The sequence below is a fragment of the Lissotriton helveticus genome, chromosome 8 (genome assembly GCF_964261635.1).
Source record: "Lissotriton helveticus chromosome 8, aLisHel1.1, whole genome shotgun sequence".
Taxonomy (NCBI): domain Eukaryota; kingdom Metazoa; phylum Chordata; class Amphibia; order Caudata; family Salamandridae; genus Lissotriton; species Lissotriton helveticus.
Genome location: NC_136069.1, coordinates 866,350,879 through 866,376,500, shown reverse-complemented (window position 1 = coordinate 866,376,500; position 25,622 = coordinate 866,350,879). Strand labels below are relative to the sequence as shown.

Here is a 25,622-nt window from a genome sequence, read left to right as displayed (position 1 = left end):
GAGAATGATGGCACGTTAGGGGCCATGTCAAGTGGAACTTTTTGCATGCCGCCTCAATCATCAGCTCCCATGTTATTTCAGCTGGCGCCCGGACCCTCTTGTGGAAGCGACGGATGCTTTCCTTCAGGATGGGAGGCAGTTTTGGGTGTATGCGTTTCCCCAGTTCTCGTTGATAGCCAGGCTCACAGCATTGATCAGAGGTTAGAAGAGGGAAGTAATCTTGGTGACACCGTTTTGGAAATCGCAAATATGGTGTCCAGTTTTTCCAGAACATTCTATGGATTTTCCAATCCTACTTCCCCCGACTCCTTTTCTACTAAAGGACCCTGAGGCAACTTCTACCAACTGGTTAGTAAATGACTTTCCAACTCATGGAGTGGAAGATTACAGGGGATGTTGGAAGGTCCCAGGCTTTGCAGAAAGGGGTACCTACGTTATCAGAAGACTCTGGGCTGATTCTACTGTCAAGAGACATGGCTTGGTGTGGAGAAGATGGTCACTCTGGTGTTTAATACAGGGCTTGCATCCCGTGGGGGCTAATTTAGTGCATATTGTCAATTTCCTGTTAGAATTGGTGGACAAAGGGTTAGCTTGTCGCACTGTTAATGCATGCAGGTCAGCAATTTTGGCAGGTCATGTCCCTATCCATGACATGCCGGTAGGGGAACACCCATCAGTCTGTAGGCTCCTGAGGGACATTCAATTGTCTTTCCCTGCAGAGCCAAAGTACTCTTCTTTGTTAAAATTTAAATGTGGGACTTTAACTGCAACAATCATGGCAGGATAACCACAATCTGTCCCATAAGGAACGATCAGGTAAGTTGGCAGTCCTGTCAAGTCTCATATGTGACATCCGTGCCTTAGATATCACAGCACATATGTTCACTCCTGAGTGGGTGTCATTCACTATTTCTCAGCGCACCAAATCCAATACCTGGTTGGTTCACTACCCAGCTTTCCTGGGTCATCCACAATTGCACGTGGTATGATGTCTGAGGGCAAAGGAGTCTATGACTGAGAAATACAGACCACCCAGAACTGCTCAACTGTTTATTTCCCTCAAGAAGCCTTTCAACCCAGCCTTGATGAGAACTATTGCTTTTTTGGTGAGATGGATACTGCATTGATGCTTCTGCCTTCGGGGCACACTCCTCCAGGGGTGCTATGGCTTCGAAGCCTTTCTCACTGGGGAGCGGTCTAGAGGATACTCTCAGAGCAGCTTACAGGTCTTCGGGATCCATATTATTTCAAACCAATCACTGCCATGGCTTCTCTGGTTGTCAACCATCTTTAAACTAGCATAATCTGAGCCTCCGTTCTTCGCATAGAATATGAACATTTCCTAGCTATTGTGAAGGAAAGTTTCAATTCTATTGACGGAGAGGCGAGGATTATCCGTCCCATTTTGTTTATCAAATATTACCCTCCCAGTATCTTCTCAAGTTATCGGTGTTTGATAAGTATATGCTGATATTGGGAACCACTACTAAGGTCAACTTAAAGCTTGCTAAGTGATGTTGACTAACTGTACCTATTGATACATGGGCAGCTTATTCTAGTTCATTGTTGCATATAATGACTGTTACCAATATTGCTGATGTTGTGGATCACTTTAAATATGTGCCAAATTTTGAGAATTTTTTGCTGTCATGTTTAATTTTCTCCAGGATGAGGGAAAAGAGGCACCGGGTGTGGGGAGAAGGAGTTGTGTCCTTGGCAGGATGGCCTGTGACCTGGGCCCAAGGACTCAAACTTCAAAGCAGCCTACCCTGTCACAAGCACAAGTGACTAATACCAAGGACTACACCATTCTTTTGTCCCCCTCCTCAGCCACACAGGCCTCCATTACAGTGGGCCTCTTGTTGACATCACCATGTCATATCATGCTGGAGTGTTAAGACCTGCTTGACAGTCTGCTGGAAATTTTCATGTGACTTCAAAGAAGGGGAAACTAAATGATGAAAACAAAATTGTGCATCCACTGTCTAATAGCTGAAATCTCAGCTTTGTTCTACCAGATTATCAGTCTGAGTTTGCGGAGGTTACAGGGACAGCCTAAAACTATATTTTAGGGGAAGTGGCAGGGCAAAATGGCCGAACGAAGGGGATTTGTTCTGGCTCCGGGTCCGCACCGGCCTTTCAAGTCCATCAGTGCGTGTAGGCACCACTGCATTACCAGCCCAACACAGCAAAATGCAGTGGAACCACCTGCGATAAGGTGGGAGACGATTTTGACTGAGAGGCTCCATTAAAGCCGGGTGTGGCGGACCGCACAGCGCCGCAACATGGCGGCCGCCAGAGCCCTCGGGCGTGATGCCTAAGATGCAGAGTGGACCCCCGGAAGCCAGGCGCACCTCTCCAGGACACTGTTGCCACAACCGGAGCATTCCTGACACTGACACAGAGGAGGTAAAGCCTTAGGGAGTCGGGAGGACGTCCTCGCCAACCTCAAGGTTGTGCGTTTCGCCGGAGCTGCGAAACCCGTGGGGAGAGCTGCCACTTGTACCCGGTGAGTCAGGGGGGGGACGCCGCGGCCCACGTCTGCAGGGAGTGTTCTCCGGGCCTCTCCTGCCCCTCCCCACAAACGCTGAACTCAAACCCACAGGCACAGGAGTTTCGGTGCCGGCGTGGATCTTCTGCCTGACCCCAAGATGGCGGCCGTCTCGCAGCGAGGCCTGTAATGGGAGAAGGAAGCAACATCGGTGAACACTAGCGCGCCACTACGTCCAGCACCGGACAGGCGGGAGACAGCCCATGAACTGCTACATCTGCAGATAGGCAAGAGGGGAAAGCATGGTGCCTTGAGCGACTCTCCCCCCTCTCGCCTCCTTGACAGATTTCGGGACCTGGAAGAAGGAGCTGAGGGACCTGACCTCGAAGCGTTCCTTGAAGGCCTTTTTGCGGAGATAGTCAGCCCACAAATTGTTAAAATCAAGCAGGACCGGGCACTCCGGGTGGGAGGCCAATCGACGGGAGAGCGACAGCTCACAAGAGACATTCTGGTGAAGTTTCACTCCTTCAAGGTGAAAGAACAGATTCTGCAGGCATCCAGGAAGAAAAAAGATATCTCATTCCAAGGCCACAAATGCAGTATATATCAAGACCTGGCACCTGCAACTTTGGCTCTTCGGCAGCAATTTAGACCCCTCACGACGAAATTACGAGAAGAGCATATACGATACAGGTGGACTTACCCCTTCGGTTTGAGCTTCGAACATACCAATAAGATGAGACATATCACCGAATTGAATGATGCGTTGAAATTGCTAGGGTGTCCGCCTGCGGAGTCCGACAACACCCAGGACGGGCAACGCGGACCAGACCGGGGCAGTTCACCCCACACGCATTGGGCTACCAACGCTAAAGGAGGGCATAAATGACAACCAAAGATGGGATCCGATCTTAGAACACTACAGAAAGCCGAGGTGTCAAGACACCACACAAGGGGATCGGACATGTTTGGCCTGGAGCCACTCAGGGACTAAAGACAACACCTATTGAGCATGACGAGGTGGCACTGGAATGGATAATTCTCGACACCCACACAATGGCAGACTTTCTGAACACTTGATTTGATTGAGGCTCAGACGCATGTACCATTCTGTCACACCATGCAAGACAGCTGCGCTTGGCTAAAGAGACAACGGCGGGCGATGGGCCTCCACCTGCCTGGAGATTCAGGAGGCTTAGCCTTCCTCAACCTTTGATGGCCTCACCGAACTGGAAACTTTGCACTCTACTGAACACTCGACAGCGGCGCGGAAGGGGACACCGGTTGCGTCATCCGCGAACATGCCCAAGCGAGTTACTTCACCCGCACCAATCCGACACCAATGACGTTTGCAATATTGGGACTTGAAGGTGTTTACTTTCTTTTTGTTTGTTGGGAGGGGGAGGTTTTTTGGGGGTGGGTAGCAGCTGTACAACACTATGTATCTAAGACAGGTCCTAGTCCGAATACACAGGCCACGACTAGCTGGGGGGGGGGGGGGTCCCCTAATGCGGGCTGAGGGAGTTAACCAGGCGGCTTTGATAATGAGAGTCGGGCCAGAGGAAGAGGGCCACTAACAAAACGATGGTACTCTCGGTAGGGTCATGGAATGTTAGGGGCCTAAATTCCCCCCAGAAACGACAAAAGTCTGGAAATACTTTATAGATCACCACTTTAATGTAGTAGCCCTCCAGGAGGCACACCTTCAAAGAGCAGAGGAAACGAGACTTAAAAACAAACAGTATCCCGGGATATATAGATCCTCAGCTCTTACTAAACAACGTGGAGTCGCTCTCCTATTCCATAGCGCGACTAAATTTCATCCGACGGCTGTTCAAGCTGACAAAGAGGGCAGGTGGGTCATGGTTAAAGGTAATATGAAAGGTAGACTATGCAACCTCATGGCAGTGTATGCACCTAATACAGGCCAAGCGAACCTCCTAGCCACAGTTCTAGATAAATTAAGTGGTTTTGCAAAGGGACCAACGATCCTGCTAGGCGATTTTAATCTCATATGGCAAACGGATTTAGACAGCACACAAACACACAGATCGGGCACTAGCTCCTTTTCCGCCCCTAATAAACGCATATTACAAGACTTAGGGACGCATGGCGCACGCTCTGCCCTCAAACCAGGGATTATACCTTTTATTCAAATGTACACCATACATACTCCCGCCTTGACTACATTTTTATCAGTCAGAACCTCATAGGCTCACTACAGGAAGCTAAGATTTTCCCCTGATCATTGTCCGGTCTCGATCTACTTGAAGTGGAGTGGCACCGTGTCTGCGACACCTAAGTGGTACTTCCCTATCTCCCTCACATGAGATAGACTGCTTCAAACTGCACTGCGTGAAGCAATCACTGATTTTTTTACCTTAAATAAACCTGAGGACACGTTGATTTTTAAAAACTGGGACGCCTTTAAAGCTTAAATACGAGGGAAATGCATAGAACTCAATTCTACCTTGAACAAACAGAGGGCAAGAGAGAGGGAAGACCTCGAGGCAGCTCTTGAAGCCGCTGGAAAAGAGCACACGAATAATCCTTACAGGGGTACTCTGCGCACTCTCACAGCACTGTGGGGCAAATTCAAAGCAATATACACCAATGGGGCAGAATATACATTACTGAAGTTACGCCACCTCTCGTACTCCCAGGGCAACAAAATAGGTAAACACCTGGCTAGACAGCTGAAGGAGAAGCGCGAGATGGAGTATATTGGCAGTATACAAGATGCGGGGGCAGTATGATCCACACAGATGTGGGAAAATCTGACACATTTGGGGGCTTTTATAAGGCTCTGTACACTGGGGAATTAAGGGACGTAGAGCAACAAACTAGATATCTTCAAACATTACACCTATCCCAGGTCTCCCGGGACTGGAACAATAGACTTACGGCTCCCATAACTTCACAAGAGGTCGGCAATACCATTAAGGCACTCAAACTCCACAAGGCCCCAGGTCCAGACGGCCTCATGGTGCACTTCTATAAAATGTTTGCACCAGACCTTTATCAAATATAAAGGGGGAGTGGGGACGCCGAAAGGTCCAGCATACAGGCCAATAGGATATATGTATTAGAACAAAGGTATGCAGTTCCTAGGAAATAATGAAGGGGATAGTAGAGGACTGGTCCGTATAGATGGATGTCCAAAAGGGGGAGTGGGTGTCTCTCACGTTAGCATTGGGAACCTTAAATCCACTGTTTAGGTTGTCCCCAGCAGTCATTCCACCCACTAGCTTGTGCCAGGCATAAAAGCTGCATCTCCAGGCACCCATTTCAAAACACCCTTGGATCAGTGGAAGATCAGAAGTGGACGGAGCACAACAAACTAAGAGAACTTTTTCTGCAACTTCCCAACTGATCAGTGGCAACAGGACTTGGACTGGACCCTCCTGTTGGCCTCTGCCTGCCACCTTGTGAGTATTTAAGTGCCTTCCCCGAGGTCTTGGGGGCTTGAGAAGTGTACTCCTGTGGTAGAATGGGACTTAAATGACTGAAGTCAGAAGGTAAAATCTTTGACCAGAGCGAACCTAGTTAGCGTAACCGACCAGCAGTCAGTGCCAGATTGCGGCTAGGTCCTGCTCTATTGCAAACATGAACTATTATTGGGTCTTTGTGCTTCTTGATGCCATTTCTACTTAAAACTTTAAAATTCATATTTCCATATTGGATTTTCATCATTTTGGTGGCATTTTGTATATTACATTCTACTCTTTTTTTTTTTATTCGTTTTGGCATTTGCATTGTTCTGCATTTCGACTTTATTCCTGTTTTAGTTCTGCATAAATGCCTTGCACATTGCCTCCAAGTTAAGCCTGTTTGCTCTATGCCATGGCCAACAGGGGAATGAGATCAGTTTAATTTAGTGACTTTGAGGGTTTATCCTGAAAAGGACTGATTATTACTTGAGGTGAGTATCTGCCACCCGGAACGAATGACCCAATTTGTTACAATACCCTTTTTACTAAAGCCCGTAAACCGGGAGTCAGTTACAACTTTCTAATTTGCCAAGAGTGGAGGGGCAATAGACCCTGTGAATCAGCTTTAACTAGACCAGTTGAAAGACTGCATGTATAGCAATTTCCCTTTGTTACATCATCATGTTATCCCACTTTTCCACACTAATGCCCCAAAGCAACCTGCCATCTACTCTCAAGCTTAGAAAAAGCTCCAGGGGCATGACAAATCAAGGTCTTGTAAAATTACGATACAGCCTTCCTACCGAGAAGTTAAGAGAGAATTAACTTGTATTTGTGGAGGATATGACTCAGTTGAAGCTATTTAAAGTATTGGGTAGTTTGAAGCAAACTTACTGAAAATGGCAAAAGACTAATGGCGTTTGCAGCCCACAAATACCTGATCTTAGAAATCATAATCCGGTCCCACTCTCTCAAACCTATTCTGGTCCAAAGGTGCTGTCTCCAGGGCAACTACTCTCTTCCATTGCAGCCTTCCAGGCTCAGACCTGAGTCTCTGTCAGGATGGGTAAGCAAGCACAGGCTCTACAACCATACCACATTTTGTTCAATGCCTATCTTCAAGGAGAGATGGCTTCAGCTGAACCAAAAAAAAACCAGCTTGTTCAAAACTACCAAGTTGAGAGGCCTAATGATATTTTTTGATAACATGAAAGGCAATGCCGCCATCATAGATTTCATTAGAGATGGACGCAAGAGAAATTCTTTGGAACCCAGGCAAAGGTGTACACTATTGCACCAAGCCCAAGGAAAATCTTTTCTCCCACTCAGAAGAGAGTATTCTGTACTACATAGAGGAGCTTAGGTGGGACGATGATTTTGTATTAAGACAACTTCCCTAAAAACAAAAGAGTTCAACAGTAATTTTTTCAGTTTCTCCAAACATAAGGAGGCAAACTCTAAACACCAGCAAGAAAAACATAATTGAAAATAAATTGCTTACTGCTTTGGAACAAGATCAAATCTCATTCGGTTCAGGAGCTCATCTTCCTGTAACATTACCAAGGCAACAGGATACATCTGATCAAAGTCAAAATGAAAATTAACTCCTGCTGGTGGGTCACGCAGAAAGTTTCGCCGATCCTGTATATCAATGGGGTGAAAAGTAGGGAAACATTATTCATATCTATTTTTTTTTTTACCTTATGTGGTACGTAGACAAACAAAAGTACATCAGAATTATACCTGCGGATAATAAATAAATCAGTCCAGGTATTTCCATGCAAGCACACGTAACAAACTGACAAAACATATAGGCCTGGGTCCACAAAAGCACATTTTAGATTCAGAGGGCGACGTTGAGAGTTCGCCAGTAAGTGAAAACAATGTGTTAAGCAAGCATTATGAAGCGCGTACACCTGAAGGAAGACATTACTGAGAGCTGTGCAATCTACTATCGAAAGTATGGCATGAAAAACATATATGTCAGTTGTCTCATCGACTGCAGTGTAACGTTAGGGAGGTTTTGTGCTCTTATGCGTTGCTGAGCTATAGAACCCAATTAAAGGGCTCAAAAGAAAACATACTGAATATTGAGCAATTCTTCTCATCCTAATTTAGAAACATCAAAAGAAGAAATATGCCCCAGATCAACACAAGATCCTCCTAATAACCCTCCGCTTGTGACCAGTGTGCTGCTAGGCTCTCCTGCAAAGGGTGTATATTTAACCTGGAGTGCGGGACAAGAGCAATGCAGGAGGTCATTGTGCCAAGAAAGCATACGACCTTTCTGTCCATTACCGGATGATCTGGCTAAAAAAGAGGGAGCAACGCTTGGAAAGCTTGACCCCCCTGCAGGCCTGGCGTATGCTTTCCTTACGCGAGAGTCAAGTATGGCCCAGAGGAAGGACTCTACCTGAAGGGGCTGGGTATGAGATTTGGTGTCACTGACGGTAAAATCTAGGTTGCAAAAGAAATGTACAGTGGCTTGGGTGCGCACTAGGCATGGATGTTCTACTGTGAACATCAGTCAATTATCTAGGTAAGGGAAGACATGGACACCATTCCTTTTAAGGTGAGCGGCTACCACAGCAAGACACTTTGTAAAGACCCTTGGAGCTATGGACACTCCGAAGGGCAGCACGTTGAACTGATAATGCTGACCACTCAACACAAATGAGAGGAGCTGGTGATGTGCTAGGTTAATGGGGATGTGGAAGTAGTCATCCTTCAGGTCAAAGGCTGTCATGAAGTCGCCTTGCTGTAGTAGAGGAATGACATCCTGGAGTGTCACCATGTGCAAGTGTTCTGACAGGATGTACTTGGTGAAAGGCCAGAGGTTGAGAATGGGCCCTAGTGACCAATCCTTCTTGGGAATGGGAGAGTATAACTGCTTGCCGAAGTGTTCTATGGCCCTTTACTGTAGTGCATGCATCGCCTCTTGAAGTGGATACTAAAATTCCAAGGAGAGTTTGCATTTGCAAGGGGATGTCTGGTAGTGTCTGAATGAGTTCTAGACAGTACCCCTCTGCTACGACACTGAGAAGCCACTGGTCGGAAGTGGTCTTCCCCCGACAAGTGTAGATGGTCAGGGTGAAGAGAAATTGAATCACTGTCTGGCCAATGCCGTTCCTTTGGAGGGATGCTACTTTGCCCCTGCCTCCGGTGTTATATCCTCCCCTGTAGTAAGCTCAAGAGGGTATTTGCTACTGCTGTTTCCTTGGAAAGAAAGTGGGATGCCTCGGGTGGTGGTTTTAGTCCCTCAATTGTGTATGGCGAATGGAACTTCGGCCAAATGGGAGCTGTAAAGCACCCACAGCTTAAGCCATCTTAGTATCCTGCTTTATTTTTTCCAGCATCTGGTCAACTTGCGGCCGAACAGACACTCTCCATCCAAAGGCAAGTTAACCAGGTGCTGCTGGCATGTATGCGAATAAGGATATTGGTATTTAGCCCAACACCTCAGCATCAGTGTCTGCGGCCTAATGCTCATCTAATATTAGTGTTAGAAATAATTTTTCCCCTGGGCGACTAACTCCTGGTCATTCTTTTTGTACTGGTCTGGGATGTGTTGGAGCAACTCCTCCATTTCGTCCCAGTGGGCGCGGTCAAACAGGGAGAGTAACTCTCACAGAACTGGTGATAGCCAATAAGCCGAAGATTGGGCTGCTACAGGTTTCCCTGCTGTATCAATTTTCTTACTCTCCTGATTGGGAAGAGGGGCATCCCCTGTGCCGTGGGAATTTGCCCGCTTCCGGGCAGTGTGGGAAACTAGGGAGTCAGGGGACAGTTGTCCTCCAATGTAGGGAGGGTCAGAAGGAGAAGGTTTTTACTTCTGGTTGGCCCTAGCAGTGATGACTCGAGCCTTGAAAAGCTCCTTGAAGATGTCAGAGGCTGGTTTGAGAATCCCTCTAAGCACTGGTAAATACTGCATGGATCTTTGGGTGGTAGACCGTGTCTCCATGAGGAAGTGGTCCTCCTCAGGCTGTTTATGCATCTCTTGTTTGTGGAAAGAAACTGCTCTTTGCAACACTTAATGGTATGCAGTTGTGTCATCTGGTGGGGAATGATTAGCCAGATCGTATTCATCCAATGGGTCGTCATGGGTTGTGTGTCATAGGGTGTTTTCTTTGAGTCATAGAGAGACTTTGGCCAATCGCCCCCAAGCCCTCAAGGAGGGGAATCCTCAGGTGACACTGGTAAATGGTGTAGTGGTGGTGAGGGTGGGAATGGAGGTGGTGGAGAAGGAAGCAAAGGTGGAAGCTGTGAAGGGCAAGGCAGAGGGAAGCGTAGCAAGCGAGATGGAGGAGAGGTGCCCTTGTCATTTATATTATTTGGGCGCCTGCTCCAAGGGGGGATTCAGAGCCTCTTCAAAAGTCAGTTTCCTCTTTTGGAAGAAATGTGTCCTTTGCCTTGGTAGCGGGATTTTCCAGAATTCGTCCAGTCTCAGGAGGAATATCTTTACACTGTTGTCTGGCATCAAACTCCTCCTGAAGGCGCTGGAGGATTGGCTGATCCTCGGAAGTACTAGAGGATACTGCCCTGGGTGCCACTTTTTCGGAGAAGAGGATGTCCACTGGGCTGCTGGCACCAAGCTGATTTTTGGGACCCGAAGACTTCGACTCAAAGCAGCCTTGCGAGTCTCTTCGATGCCAGAGCTGACGAGCCAGTCAAAGGGCATGGCTTGGCGGTAGGCTTTGACACCAACAGTTCTGTGTGTGTCGGCTCCAACTCACATGTTTGGTGCAGACCACAGACTTGCAGCAGTGGCAGACCGGATGACTGGTCTACGAGTTCGATGCTCGACTCCCAACTCTCTTGAGGGCAATGCTCAGTTTCAGGGGGTGCTGAGGGGTGGGAGGTTGCTACTTACTGCGGTCTTCTTTAGAGGTGGGCGCTGTGTAGGTGGAGGCTCATCCATTTCTAAGTCGGAGCCAGAGTCCTCCTCTGTCTCCAGTACCTGACTATCTGCACCGGAATCCTGGGATTACTGCTTGCTCATGGTCTCCTGTTCCTCAAACAGGTCCAAAGTATCCTCTAATCCATGGTGCACCATAGACGCTGATGCGATGCAACAATACAGACTGTATCAGAGTTTTCTTGTTCCTGAAGGCAAGGAACGCCGAGCAGGATTCTTCCTGATGGATTGGGGACAGACCAAGGTTACACACCTGATAGGGGTCTGTCCTTGGGTACCTGAATGAAGTCCTCTCTAATACGTGTACATTCTCTGGTGCCGAGGAATGAACGGAGCGCTGAAGAGGCTAGGCCCCGTACATGGAATTAAAATTGTTTGACCGCAGAATTGAAGCACGGGCAACCCGACACTTGGCACCAATGTGGAGTTTCACAGTTTTGTTTGTTTGAGGAATAATAAAGGATCCGAACAGGCCTAGCAATAACACCAAACAGCGTCGAACCAGAGCTCGAAGGAACACATCTAAACCAGATGGCAGACAAAAATCAATCTAACAATGGAGCGGATGCCTATGCACATTACCAGTAATGAGTAGGGTCACTATACCTCGTGAGTCAAAATACTTCATCAAAGAAAAACTAGCATACGTTCGAACCCAACACTAGATGGCAGGAGTATGCACAGCATGTGTATCTACAGCTACACATGCCAAAAACATAATGCGTCTTAGTAGCAAAATAAGAGCATTTTACGCAATTGACCTTAGAGTGATAAAAGCATGTGTAAATGAACCATAGGGAAGAGGGGAATTTATCCCCCCAAGATTTTCCTTTAAGATTTTGAAGTGGAAACTAAAGATAAAAAGAATGGCAGACCAAAGATATTCTTCTGAAGCCATGTAGTTTATCAGCTAAGTCACCTTGAAAGCTGTAATCTGATGAGTAAATTCTATGAGGCTTCAAAACCTCTTTGTTTTGTTAGTTATTTAACTGTGGACATTGGGGTCTCGGACCTTCCCTGAAACAGATCTGTTTGTCAAGCGAGGCTTACCTTAGGAAGGCAGTAGAAGCTATTTTATTTTGATATTACTGTTAGTGTGGCCAACTTGAGAAAAATATTGATGTTAAAAGAAAGGCTGAATACCTCAACCACTGAACTCAATATGTAGCCAAAAGAAAGAAGTTTCAACGCCCCAACAGAGTTTGCTCTTTAGGTTACAGCTCTTCAAAAAGATGCGTGTGATGAGCCGCAAGATTTCAGAAGGGCGTGTTTGATTACTGTATTTGAGCTTCAGTGTCTGTTAACACATCCTGAACAGAAAAGCACATCTTTAAATACTATGACTATTAGATTTTTGATTTAAGGTGTGAGTAATATATTTATTGAACTCTATATACTAACAATAGTTGCATAACAATCACTCAATTCATCCAATCCCAGCTTCCCCACTTGACAAAGTTGTGTGATAAATGGTCCACTTCACTAATTCACTATGTATCATTCTACTTAACCACCTAGTTTGAGAGAATACTGAACTAATTCAGGACTGGATCTGCTCTATACAAAAGCCTCACTTGCATATGGTCAATATAAAATAATCTTGTGACACATTTAATATTAATATAGGCTATATAAATGGATGACATGAGAACCAACATATTTCTGCTATTGAGATGCACTGTCATTGTCATGGGTTATTCTTTGAATGTTTACAACAATGGAACTTTCAAAAAATACCACTCAATTCAGTGAAATATTATGCACTTAAATGAGACACTGAGGAATGTTGGACCTCAGATTCTTTTATTTTAAAGTGTTTACATTAATTTGTCATGATATTTGTTTCCTGCTTTACATCTTTTGATGGTGTGTCTAGTGCTTTGGCTCTTAGAACCAAGTCAGACACATGGCTCAGTTCTTCCCAAAGCTGTCCCTGCCCCCGCAGAAATGCAGTGTCTCCAGCCCCTTGAAATAAAAGGAATCCATTTTATGACTCTGCAAGTTGCGCACACATCTCAGGTCCTTGGCTAAAAAAAAAATGTTATTTTTATGAACAGATAATATCATACAGCATCATTTATAATAAACCTTACAGCGCTTGCCGGAGCAGTATTGGGGTTTCACAGTAGTGCAAATAATAGATTTGTATATTGCCCAATGATACTCATTACATAAACACTGAAAGGATGAGTGGCTGGGTTAGCTCTGCAGGATTCAAACAGTGACCAGGAGGTTACACACAGATATCTGGAAATATTAAAAGTACTCTGAGTGTGACGAGCAATATCAATTTATTCAACAGTGTAGGGCTATTTGTGCAGAATGTTCTATTTCCTGATGCTCTATAGCATGAAAACACAGATTAACATCACACTGACTTCCAGGGTCATCATAATTTAAAAAACATTGCTTGGATGGGCAGGGGAAAAAAAAGAGGTAGGCAACACTTAGGCTAATGTGCTGCTAACTGAAACAATGGGATTAATAATAAAAAGTTATATTTACTGTTGGAGAGAGGCTTTACAGAGGACAATTAAAATCTCAATGCAAGAAAAACATACACATTTGGAGAATAGAATGTTGTATGCATGTAGTGGCCATTGGTTTAATGTGATGCCATCTTTCTGGTGTTACTTCATATCGTGTAAACATACTACAGAAGATCAGGATGTTAGTTAGCACCTGAGCTTGAATAGGTTGTATAGGCTGCTAAAACGAAAGCACTGTGCAATGTCGTAAGTGGGCATTATAGATACACTGTAATACTGCTTGCAAGAAAAACATACAAATGTGGGTAGTGGCCATTGGTTGTATGGATGTAGCGGTTAGTTTAATGTGCTGTCAGCTTTCTCGTGTTACTTTGTAAAGAGCACGTCTTGCTGGTTCCCTAGCTGGTGGTCCCAAGAATTGGGTACTTTACCCACACCAGTTTCGAAGGTTAAGATTTGACTAATTTTATTCAACACCAATCTCTCATTCAAAAACCAGATCAATTATATAACTTCCTACTCCTTCTTCACCCTGAAATTACTCAGGAAAGTTTTCCTATTCATTCCGCATGAGCTGCAGAAAACAGTGTTAACAGCTGCTCTGTCTAAATTGGACTCCTGTAATACTCTCTTCATCAACCTGCAGAAAAAACATCTGAACAATTCACAGATCTTACAGACACAGCACCAGACTCTTATCAGGGATCCCTAAGCATCAGTGTGTCACGCAAATTCTGACCCAACTACACAGGGTTCCCATAAGGAAGAGTATTTATTTCAAGACTTTGTGCATCGCGTTCAGGGCATTTAATGGCGCTGGTCCCGACTATCTTAAATGTAGGTTCCAGCGGTATGCCAAGTCAAGATTCTTATATTCATCATCAGCTACCCAAGTAGATGTCCCGAGATTCAGACTAGTAAATGGAAGTGGCAGAAGGTTTGTGACCTGCATATCCAAACTCTGGAACACTCTTCGCTCTCACCTAAAAAAAATGGACAGGCTTGCTTCCTTTTAGGAAAGCGTTTAAAACATGGCCTTTTAGCCAATAGATTCTGCCTTGGATCTTTCTTTTTCTGTCACTTCCTCCAATAGGTTTATATCAGTGCCTTGATGCCTTTGGGCATCAGCATGCTTTATAAATTTGATTTTCAGTTAATTTCACTTCATATCAAGTTAAACATACTACAGATGATCAGGATGTGCTTGGATAGGTGACATTTTATGCTGCTAAAACTAAAGTACTGTGCATTGTCTTAAGTGGGTATTCTAGATAAACTGTGATACTGCTTGCTGATCACCTAGAACCTTAGTTAGACTGATCAATACATGCTACCACGTCTTCTTCTACCTAATCATCTGGGTACTAGATTAGCTGCCAATTAGAGATATGGTGCCATTTAGATACCTTAGATGCTTAATGTCTCCATCAATGACGCCTTACTTAAGCTCAGGAGAAAGTAGTATACTTCAGTTCCAGAAGGATTCTCTGCTTTGGCCACTGGGATTCCAGTTATGTATTTGTGAGAGAAGGCGGTTCTTACTTTCATACATCTTGGCCTTTCAGCATACCAAAATTATCAAAACCTACCAAATATTTGCTAGGTATAAAAGATGTTTCTCAGATACATTACAGTACCTACTTTTTAGAAGGTCTCAAAATGAGTTGCCACGTGAATACTCAAAGAAGCCCGTTTACTAATATTTACTCTTTGCTTTATTAAATGTACCTAACTCAAAACTGCAGAAAGGCTTCGTAAGATTTCTGTGACTACACACAAACAGCATAGTTTGAAATACATTTTTAAAATACATACTGCGGATAAGGCTAAAATCTGTTGTTGAATTGTTTCTTCCTCGTTATATCCAACCCAAGGTGGAACAGCTGTATCTGCACAAAAAAGTAAAATAATTAATAAATAATTTGCAAGCTCGGCACAGGTTTGTCATCAAAGTTGTAATGTTTCCTGCTGTCACACCTCATTCACTCATTATTTGACACAACTATGTTTCAACAGCTAGGAAGACCAGTCTTAAACCTCCATGAACTAAAAAAAAGAACACAAACTTATTAAGTTGTATGTGAATTTGGGGCAGCACAAGACCAGGTTAAGAATGCAGTCATTGTGCATAGTTGGTTTTGAACACTCTATTCACTAAAACTATTGTATTGGCCAAACAAATCCCTAGTCCTGCACAACTGTCATAATACACGTTAGATCCAAAGAAGCAGTATAGTTCCGAGGACACTGCACTGGTTAAGGTAACAAAAGTTGTTTATTTCGATAGCTTGTGTTGCCTGCATAAGCAGTTTGTTTAATATAGGTTTTCTTCAGCACCATCAGTTGGTATATTAAATTATTTTCCTGACAACAGCTCTATAACAGTTACAGATGAAAGATCACCAGGTACATGTAAATCACACACAGGACAACCTGCTGCATCAACAAGAAACTCTGTTTTGGCTAGGACTTTACCCTTGCTGGCTCCCAACTTATACTGGCTTCTCCAAATCACAGGATTTATTGAATTATGTAGCCTTGCTGCCAAATAAATTTACATAGCATTTTACACTACATACCTTTGCGTTTTGCTTACTGCCCTTAGGAAAGAAGAAGCCACAAAAAGGTGATGGATGGAATGCTTGAACTAATCTCAGCAGCAGGTAACAGCTAGGGGCCGCAGTCCAGTCCATCTTTTTTTTTACCAAAGAAGCCACTTTATACAACAGTCCATCTTACAAAAATCAGTACCCATTCTGTTGATCACTGAAACAGTTTGTCCCGAACTTCTAGTAGAGGCCCCTCCATCCATAAGTAATCTCAGACCAGTTTTGATCTACTTAAATCTTATCAGTATGAATAGTTTGAAGTCCTATAGCACAGTGAGCACGGGCCCATGTCTTGGCACACCCGTCGTACTTGGGGCATAAACTGCCACAACAATGGGATGAATGCAATGCTTGAGTTAATCTCTGCCACTGGCAATCACTTGGTCTGTATTCCAGTCCTTCTTTTGTTACCCCACCATGCCACTCTGGATAAAAGTCTGCCACACCCAAACCAGTACTGACCCTGCTCCTCAAGGGAACAGTCGATCCCAAACTGCCAGGTGAGGCCCCTTTCCAGAAAGAACCACAAGTAACCCCAGACTGGTTTCAACCTACTTTGGTCTCATAAGTAAGGTATAGCTTGTGTCCTATGGCACAGAGAGCACGGGATCCACGTCTGGTCATACCCATCGCACTTAGGGCGTAAATTGCAGCAACAACAAGGTGATGTCTGAGAGTTCAGGCAGCAATGTTCCCATTGGAGCCTAGTCAAGAATGATTTGCACATGGCTGGGTCGAAACAGAGGTGGCATGGTGTGTACAACAGTGATGGACTGGGATGCGGCCCGTGAAATTTCCAGTGGCTGAGATTAATCCAAGCATTCCAGCCATCACCTTTTTATACTACTTTGTATAGAAGATGCCATTCCTGGGCAGGTTTCTGCTAGAATCAAACTCTCACGTTCGAAAAACTCAAAACATAATCAGTTACTCCTTGATATTTTCTTACCGGATTAGTGCAAGATGCACAAGCTAGAGCAACACCCTTTGAGTGTGAAAGATTCTATACATACTGCAACCCCTACCACAAGCCGGATCATAGAACTTTGAGCCAGGCCATCCTAGGGCTCCTTTAATTTCACTCAGACAAAATTGCCAAAAGCTCTCATCACTTACTTTGGAAATGAAGGGACATCACAAAGGGTTAACCATGTGTCCCACCAGCATCTAGGATCAATAGCTAATAACTGTTTTTACAAAAGGAGAAACAAAGATCCATGACTGCTACGACATGCACTTGAAATTTCCAGAGCTACTCCAATCTAAACTACTCAGATCGGAGTACCTAAAATATTCTTAAATCTCCCAATATCAATTAGCCCCTGTTCTGCTTCTGCAATAAGATATCTAGGCAAAATGTTATTCTCTAATTTGTCACCCGGGACCCAGATTAATACAATTTCTAATCCTCCTTGCATCCGATTCAGGAGTCAACAGTAGAATTCAAAACCATTTGTATTGCACATTAGGGCTACTATAGCTTAACAAGGCATCCACTTGCTACATTCCATCAAAAGCACTCGTCTCCTTTACTGTCTGCTGAATGTAAGGTTCTTGTATCATGTAACAAAGTACTTGATTCAAGCAAATAACCTTCTGGGTAGCTGCCTTACTATGAACTCCGTGCCTCTTGTTATTCACTTTGAAGAAGCAATCTGGGGCACGGAAAGGCACTAATGCCTAGTGCTTCGCTCAATAGATCTGCACAATAGCCCCTATAATCTAGAATAGCAACATGACTACCTCAGATATATATGTGGATTTAAATAGATGAACTGCTAAGAGTTTCTGCTACCGCTGTTTTTAGCCGCCTTTTAAATTCATTTCCATGTTGTATTCGGGGGGCTTTGCTCCAATTTTTCTCCAGTTTTAGTCAGTTCACTTTAAAGGTATAATTGATTTGTGATTTATATTATTTTTGACTAGTTTTCTTTGTTTTATTTCACATGCCTGGGTTAGTTATATTTGGTTTCCCAGTAGCTGCTACTTTGAGGAGAGCCTTCTATGCAGAAAGAGCATTTGGGCTCTAGTCCTAGTGCTGCAGGTTAGCTTCTTTTAATCTTTTAGAGTATTCTGGTTGTTTGGCAACCTCCATTCCCGCCTACAACGTCTCTGTTATAGAAGCCTATTTCAGTCCATGTTCCAAGGCGTACCTAGACAAACTAGATTATGCCTCGTTGGTGGCCTCAACCAGAGCTTCTGATCCTGGCACAGTCAATTCTGTTCCAGGATATGGTATTCGCATGTGGATCTTAACAACATTTCATCCTGCAACATATGCTTGCTCATTTCCATGTATCAAACAATATTTTTTAATAACATCGGGGCACACAATCTGCATCGTTTGGGATGACGGGTGGCTCTAAGTACGTCAGATATTACCAGATTAGCTAGGAGTAGGGTTATTTTTTTATTTAGCTTCACTCAATATCCACAGTTGAGACAACTGAATTGAGATTGTAAGCTTAATTCAGTTTTCTCTACAGAAACTAAGGTTAGATGCTCTTCTTTCTACGGCATTGCTATTGCAGTATCATCCACTTACCAGATTTTGCATGAGAAAAGGACTGATGGGTAAGGAATCACAATTATTTTTTTCAACTGTTTCTTCTTGTCCATAATTCCTACGAATTCACGACTTGAAGACAAATTTCTTATTTTTAAGTTTTCTCTTCAAGCATATACCACTTATACAGGGATATTAGTACATCACTCACCCAATTCAGCATAGGACTTTGATTCGAAATTTGCTGACTTCATTTTGCCTTTAGAAGTAAATTCTTTAACTTTTTAGTGCCTGGTGGCTTTAATAATCGGGAAGATAACTCCCTTACTGCTTACTGCTGCTAAAATGCCTTGGATTCATGCTCTTTTACTGGCCTATTGCAAGTGGCTCCATTCATCAAGCATGAAAACTGATTGCCACAATTTTCACCTAGTCTGACTATGATCAAACTACGTGCTTTCTGCTTAGTTGGTATCACATGAACAGTCTGTTCAATTCATTTCCCTGCTCCCATTTCTCCTCCTTTTGTAAAGCTTGTGACATTTTAAAACTATAAACTTCAATAGTTTACATCTTAGTCTGACAAACTGGATCTTGGAACGTAGTCTTGCTTAGGAATTACAGACTCCCAATTTGATGTCTCGATCCCTGAATCTTTACATTAGGTTGCTCCACCTGAAGCTAGATTGAGTAATTACAATCCTTGGTACACAGAGGCACCTCCTACTCCCCAAAAAGAGTTGTAAATCTTTATACTGTAGTCATCAAGGAATGCAGAAAATGGTTTATTGTTCTTGAATTGAGAACACAAGAAAAAATATAGGCTTTTAAGATAATTAATTATTTTTCTCAGCCCTCCTTTTGTAAATCCTCAATTCCTCTCACTAAAACTTGGCAAATCTGTGGCATATGTTTTCATATTCCAAGAGCCAAGCTATACAATATTATTTTATACCTAACACACGCTATATTGGATGTGGTCACCAGATTAACTACCGCCCAGAATACAAGCGCACTTTTTTCACCAAATCTACTTCTCTCGCTCTTAGTAAAAACAATCTACAATTTGCAGCTACGAAATCTGGCCCACATGGGTGCACTGATCATTTTAGCTCTTTATGCAGCCTTGAATACTGTGTCCAGAGATGTCCTGATTTTCATGCTGTATGAGACCAGTGTGGGAGGAAAGTCTCTTGGCTGGTTCATATTGATTCTTTATGTACTCCTACAATTAGTGTTTTTTGAAACTGGGTTCTTGTTCTGTTCCAGTATGCTGTGGGTGAAACTAAAGATTTTTATTTGATCAAGACTTAGCTTGATCATCCCAGGTCAACAAAGTTTCTTGTTCTTGTCTCCTGTGCCAGATAGCCCTTAGGAACAGTCTTTCCTGTTCACAATTTGAACATGGCTTTACTGATAAGAGTGACTGTGGGATCGCATTTTAACTAAATCAGTGCCCTGTATCCTGAGACTCCTTCATACCAAATCAAGAGGTATAAAGCTTATTCAGAATTCAGGTGCTCACCTACTGCTTGGTCTTCATTGAGCCCTGATTTCTAGCACCTTTGCACGCTTCACTGGGTATCTGCAGCCAAGTGATCCACATTCAAACACATATGACTGTCAATTAACTGTATGGCCGCAGTCCAGAATTTATTAGAGCTATGTTTACTATCTGTTCCCTTCGTTCTTCTTCTGCTCGTCTTCCAAAGAAACCCAAGATCAGCTGAACTCTGATTGGAGACCGCTCCTCCTTGTTGATGGTGGTCAAGTTGTGAAATGTGTTACCACATAGTAAGTAAGTAAAATCTTATATAGAACTGGCGTTCCAAGGAAGAAGAATGACCAACAGATAAAATACTCTCTCGTCATGTTTTTAAATAATGTTAACATTTTACTGAAATGCAATAGATCAGATTGAGATTTTAGAGTTTACAAATACAGAAAGAGAAACTCCTGTCGATCATCTAGCTTTATTTATCCTGGGGACCGCCAATACTTTGACTGAACTGGATCCAAGTGTACAGTCAGGTATATGCCAGAAAAATATTTTTTGAAAATACTCCAGTTCTGTCAGATGAAGGGCTTTGTGCACTAAGCATAGTACTTTAAAATGAATCCTTATACTGACTGGTAACCAGTGCAGACTGCAAAGACTGAAAAACCGATGTGAATTTAGGAAATTTTCAACAGCAGCCTGGCTGCTGCATTTTGGAGCGGTTGAAGCTTACATAGCAAATGCTTCTGGGAACCCATACACAGGACATTACAATAGTCGATCTTTGTGATGACGAATGAAACAATGACAGTCTACTGTGAATCCAAAGGAATAAAGGGCAGGATTTACTTCATTATTCTGGGCAAAAAGAACCATGAGGTAATTTAATTAATTTGATCAGAAATACATAGTTTTTGGTCCTTTTTTCACCAGAGAAGAGAGTTGCCCTCAGTTGGAAGGCCATCAAGAGGTATTCCAGGGGGCAGTCTCATTTCCAAAGAGCAGTACCTCAGTTTTATTTGAGTTCAGTTTCAAACAGTTTTTCTGCATCCAGCTCACAAGATGCACCATGCAGCTGTTCTAGTTTCTGGCCACCTCCTCGACCTTAAATGATATTGGCACCACAATTTGTGTGTCGTACGTGTAGGAGATTACTGAAAAACCATAGTTGCAGATTAGGTTGAGCAGAGGGGTGACATAAATGTTAAAAAGTTTAGGGCTATGGGAAGACCCTGGGGGCACCCCACATGGGAGGAAAAAGCGATCAGAGACAAAGTCTCCAAGTGCGACCACTTGCTCTCTGTTTTGCAGGAAAGAACTAAGAAGTGAAAGCACTACGTCCTTAATCCAGATAGCCTCAAGCCAATTAATAAGAAGTGAGTGGTTGACCGTATCGAAAGTGGCGGATAGGTCAAGAAGAATCAACGGCGCATTTTTTACATCGTAATAACCCTTCTTTTAGGGACTGCTTCAATGCAGCTTTCACCCAAGTAATGAGTATTAGTTTATTCTTAACAGTTCAACCGTAGCGATAGAATGCTGTAACGTGTATTTGCATGCCCAATAAAATAAAAAAATACAATAAATAACTTTAATATGAAATATTAGCACTTGGAACGTGTGACTTATCACGGTTTCAAGGGAGCACAAGGAGCAGAAAACAGACATTGGTTCCAGGATGCCTTGAAAATGACTTAGCACAGATTCCCCAAGGATCTTGTAGTGGAGGAAGGTTGGTTACCCATGTGACACAAACCCCACAGGGATGCTCCCATCATCGAGAGGCCTAATTAGTCTCCATGGCTTCAAAACTAAACCTATTTCATAGTCTGAAGTGAAAGACGGAAGCCAAGGACAATTACAGGCTGCTTTACAAAACAAAAGAGACGGCTGCTTAAAAAAAAATCTAAAAAAAAATCACAGCAACAAGCTGAATATTTTTCTGATATCTGAACTCCTGTACAGTTATATACAGCAATACATATCCAGAGGCAAAAAAATCTATGTAGGGCTTTTATATGCTTTTAGTACAGCATTTCTAGTGGTCCAGGCTTTCCTCCTATATGCTTCTTCTCTATGTAGGAGTACGATGGTTAAACAGAGATGGAGTGCTGCCAATCATGTTGCAAGTTCATTGAGGTCCTCTGGCCCTTCTTAAAAGGTAGACACTGTGGAAAATACCAGCATCCTTACTTAACCAAAACTCCGTGACCCTGAGTAAATCATTATCTCATTGCACGACAGGTCTTCCAACTATTAAGGGACGTTGAGAAACACGTTGAAGTCTAGAATAAATCTAGAAGCCCTACAAAAACGGGGAACATTGTAAATAAGCAAACATGTAAGGTAAGTAAAAGTTTGGGGCAAATAAAGAAGTGATAGGCAGGTATACATATATATTTATATCTCAACTCCTATGTGGATACAGATATATTAATCTATTGTGTGTATCTGTGTGTGCACACACACACACACACACACTGAGAGACAGGTACATACATACGAAGGCAAATAAGTAAAGGTGGGAATGCGGGGCTATGCCCAACCTAAAAGAGCATGAGGAAAGAAAAATAAGTAAATTGGTTCGGGATAGTGGGGTGTTTCCGCAGTAAAAACAAATATAAAACATATGAGATGAAGCAAGTGCTGCTATCTACTGGTTAAAGAATTAAAATAATATCATATTAAAACGATGTTTGTGAGGCAATCTTTTTTCAAAAGAAAGAAAAACAGAGGATCCCCAAATTAATTACTTCGTTAGTAATCCCTCGAGATTCATTATAGGGCAATTAATGGATCGGATATAATAACATGGAGCCACACATAATGGTAATTCACTTTGCACTGCTGCATTATAAACAGTATATTTTTCTAAGTTAATCTATGCATTGCACCCACAATACTTCACAAGCATGCAGAATGCTAGGCAGGAAGGGAAGCAAACTAAATCAGGGAGAGAATCTCCCCTTATCAGTATCCTATTTTTTGTCTGCCCTTTTTGTGCAAGCACCTAATAGACCATTCGAGATACTGAGATTACCTTCTTAAGGGGAGACTTTTACTTAGTCAGTTAGAAATATGACTTAACTGTCCTATCCACAAAACAATAATGAGACAAAGGGGCCAGGTCCCCACTACCGCCTTGGCCAACACTTCTGGTTTGTTGCCTCATCATGCCTCTCCTCAGACAAAACAATTGTGATGGCCCTTACACATCCACGTGTAGTGTCTTGAGATTATGTGTGCTAAAACCATTGCAATGCTGAACGGAATCTAAACCAGGAATTGCGCAACCTGCTAAGAGGTGTGAAGGTGTGGTTATAAAAGTTATGATGCATTGCATGCAGTGGATGTTTGTATGCTGAAGTATAGAGCTCTTGTGTGTGGGCATGTTCATGTGCATGCTCCCGGGCTGGAAGAGATGCTATAACAGACGATAAATAGAGGATACGTGCCCCAAAGGAAAAAAGGCTGCTCTCTCTGAGAGTTTACAAAGGTACAGCAGACTGCTTGTGCATGCCACGTGCACCCCAAGTCAATGCAAAGCAGTCTGCAGTTGGAGCATGTGGATTCAAAGCCCGGCTCCAGCCCATACACAGCCATTGAAGAAGTTGAAGAAGCAGCAGCCTTGAAAAAGCCTGCCAGGACACGCTGGTAAGGCTGAAAGAAGAGATACTGCGTCACTCCATAACAGATAGCCATCATCGGTACAAAGCAAATGCTAAAGGCAGTGACGACCAGGTATGAAAAACAGAGACCAACTTGCTGACACAGGCGATTAAAGCTCCACACAACCTCAAAGTGGATGTGATAACCCAGGCTCAGGCGCTAGGCCAATGCATGCAAAAGTTGCAGGTGGCATCCCGTGAAATAGATGCTGCCTGAGCAGCACATCATTTCAAATACAGCAGAGGGAAGTACGAGATACAATGCGGCCAGATTCCTGATGCCGCCGCCACCACCACCACTTTACACCACGAAGAAACAGAACGTCAGTGTCAAGTGGGCTGCATTGATAGAAACGTTTGATGACTTCATAGATGCGCTAGTAAGAAAGTCATTAAATATTTGAAAAACCTAGCTGGTGATGGAGTCAAAGAAGTACTAAAGAAAGTCTCAAAAACTGATGCAACATTATACCAAAAGATAAAGCAGCTTTGGAAACCAGGTTCAATCTGATGCCGAATGTAGACTATGAAAGGTACATCTTCAACCATGCACGATAAAAGGCTAGTGAAAGGATGGATGAGTTTGTTGAAATACCAGCAGCACTTGTCAAACACTGTAAGACAATGAGGAAGAAGCCATGCGCCTCAGTGTCATTAATGGTTGTCTTTCAGATTCCTTCAGGAGACGCATGTTGAGAGAGACAGTAACAGCGAATAACGGATCAGCGCTGACCATGAAAAGCAAACACAAAGTAGATGCACACCAGGTGACCCCTCCGAAGAAGAGAAGCTTATGCTGCCGATGTGGTTTTTCATTTCACCATGAGGGTAATGTCCAGCCATAGGACAAATATGCAAAGGCTGCTGGAATGAAAACCACTTCAAAATGGTCTGCAGAGTGAAAGAGAAACTAAATGTGTCACAGCAAGTGAAAATGGACGCCAGAAGTTTCCAGAAGCATTGTCGTCACACCCACATGGCCAAAAGGCAACATCAGGTATGATAAGTAGAAACTAAAGATAGTTGATTGTCGCCTTGGTTGTTTAAACTGGGGTCTCTAGTTGGCAGGTGTTGGAACTGGCCCTTCTTGCAGGGTCATCCTCAAACCTTTTGCTTCTTCCTCCCTTATTTTTCCTGACCCGTGGCTGTTGGCAATAGGACTCTGCGCACTTTACCACTGCTGATCAGTGCTAAAGTGCATATGCTCTCTGTGTAAATTGTTATTCTGATCGGATATACATGTTTGGCATATTTGTATCACCATGAAGTCCCTAGTAAAGTGCACTGGGTGTGCCAGGGCTGGTGATGACAAATGCTACTAGTGGGCCTGCAGCACTGATTGTGCCACCCACAGGAGTAGCCCTAAAATGGTGTCTCAGGTCTGCCACTGCAGTGCCTATGGGCAGTTTAGAACTGCCATGTCCTCCTGGCCAGTGTCCCCACTGACCAGGCCTAACCCTTCCCTTTTTGTGCACATCAGCCACCCCTATAGAAGGCCCAAGGTACCCCCCTGGGCAAGGTGCAGTGTATGTGAAAGGTAGAGCATGTACTGGTGCAGGTAACATGTTCTGGTAGTGAATTACAGCCATTTTCGTTTTTCACTATTGTAAGGCTATCTTGCTCCATAGATTAACACGGGGGATGCTGGCTACAGTGGTTAACAACATTTCTTCCCATAGGAACAAGATAGGACATAAGTATCTAGTATCCCTGAACTCAGAATTTAATAACACATCTTTTAGGAAAGGTTGTTTTTAAATCCTGGGTTTGAGAACAGCACTTTTAGAAAGTTGCTGTTCTCTTGTCTAACCCTTCTGTGTGCCTGGGCCTGTTTGTGTATTGACTGTCTGGTTTGTGAGTGACAGGGGCTGGGGAATTCCCCAGCAGGATGGATGAGTCAGCACTAGGCTGAATGACTGCAGTTGCAACTGGAGTGGTGGGAGGAGTTAGCACCTGGGCTGAATAGGGCTGTGCCTGCCTTCCACAATGCTGGCTCCACCCCCCTGCTGGGCGGC

The 25,622-nt window shown here is 43.6% G+C and overlaps 1 protein-coding gene across 2 annotated transcripts in view; it reads right to left on the bottom strand.

Moving 5' to 3' along the window:
• SYAP1 (synapse associated protein 1) overlaps nt 1–25,622 on the bottom strand; it is a 202,623-nt gene that overhangs the window by 56,918 nt on the left and 120,083 nt on the right. For both annotated transcript variants that reach the window (XM_078657670.1, XM_078657671.1), the window contains exons 4-5: nt 15,142–15,215; nt 7,424–7,563 (exon numbers count right to left, since the gene is read on the bottom strand). In XM_078657670.1, the coding sequence (XP_078513796.1) occupies nt 7,424–7,563; nt 15,142–15,215 (214 nt within the window). The remainder of the gene's footprint in view (nt 1–7,423; nt 7,564–15,141; nt 15,216–25,622) is intronic.